The following is a 1,363-nucleotide window of genomic DNA, read 5'->3' on the forward strand; positions in this document are numbered from 1 at the left end:
AATACTTTTATTCAGCAAGGATGCATTAAATTGATAAAAAAAAATTGACAATAAAGACATTTAAATAGTTACAAATTTTTATAACTGAATTGAAAAATATAACGAATGTGAATAGAAAAAGAATTTAACTGAAGTAAATGTGAATTTTTTTCCTATTGAAAAATATAACTGAAATGTGAGAAATATTTAAAATATAACTGAACTAAATGTGAAATAAACAGTTTTTTCCCTATTCTAATCTATTTTTTAAGTTTCTATTCATCAAAGAATCCTGAACAAATGTATCAATTACCACATGTTATGTTAATATGTTACCACAAACATATTAAGCAGCACAACTGCTTTCAACAATCATGATAATATTTTTTCTTTCAGCACCAAATTAGGATATTAAAATGTGACACTGAAGACTGGAGTAAAGGCTGTTGAAAATTCAGCTTTGCCATTACAGGAATACATCACATTTGAAAATATATTGAAATGGAAAACAGTTATTTTAAAATGTAACAATAATTCATAATGTTACAGTTTATACTGTATTTTTGATCAAATATATGCAGCCTTGGTGAGCATAAGAAAAACAAACTGCAACACTAACCATAACCACAAACACCTCCTGCTATTTTTAAAAGCAACACAGGACATACTTTTGCAAGCTATTTTAATTCCTCAATCTGACATATTTCTGGTTTGGATTCATGAATATTTATGAATCATGCACAATGAGACCATGAATATAAATGAAGAAAGTAAACATCAGTCCATTTTGATTTCATGTCAACTAAATTATCATTTCCGTGGTTACCTTGTGAACTCCAGCAGCGCCTCAATCCGTGGGTGATAGACCACTACTCTTTTTTTCAACATTAGTGCTGTGTAAAGGATGATAGTCTCCATACCAAATTGTGACACAACATCTACAATAAAGATTGCACCTCATTAAGTCAATTTGCATACAATACATATATATTTTTTACAGAATTAAGACACATTATTGGAGGATTTCTAAAATATCAACCATAAAGTTAATTGGAGCAAATGGCCATGGTATCAAAAGTATGTGATTAGATTATTTTAGCTGCACAGTTCTTGCTGTGGTTAGTATGTAGTGCTTGTTCTTTTTTAAGAGTTCACCCCTAACCTTTTAAGGATCCAGCCAGGTAGGCCTTCCTGACATCATAATCTTTGATAAGGAAGGAGCCGTTCTCATCACTCTGGCATATCCCTTTGGTCAGAACAGCAATGTAGCATTCCATCATCTTCACAGGACTTCCATGTTTGATATACGTCCTGAACAAAAACAATGATGCAGATGCAACATCACAAACATACAAAAACTTGTGTATATCCTTAGAAATGGTGC

General features: G+C 31.3%; 1 protein-coding gene across 1 annotated transcript; it reads right to left on the bottom strand.

Moving 5' to 3' along the window:
• Positions 1-805: 805 nt before the first annotated feature.
• Positions 806-1,295, bottom strand: LOC107682932 (protein FAM45A-like; the record flags this gene model as incomplete). The annotated part of the gene is made up of 2 exons (XM_016479045.1): positions 806-917; positions 1,142-1,295. Coding segments are annotated over 2 exons (266 nt in total), but the record flags the coding sequence as incomplete, so codon positions are not given.
• Between the last annotated feature and the right edge of the window lie 68 nt (positions 1,296-1,363).

This window comes from Sinocyclocheilus anshuiensis, unplaced genomic scaffold, assembly GCF_001515605.1.
Source record: "Sinocyclocheilus anshuiensis isolate Anshui unplaced genomic scaffold, SAMN03320099.WGS_v1.1 C32731664, whole genome shotgun sequence".
Classification (NCBI taxonomy): Eukaryota; Metazoa; Chordata; class Actinopteri; order Cypriniformes; family Cyprinidae; genus Sinocyclocheilus; species Sinocyclocheilus anshuiensis.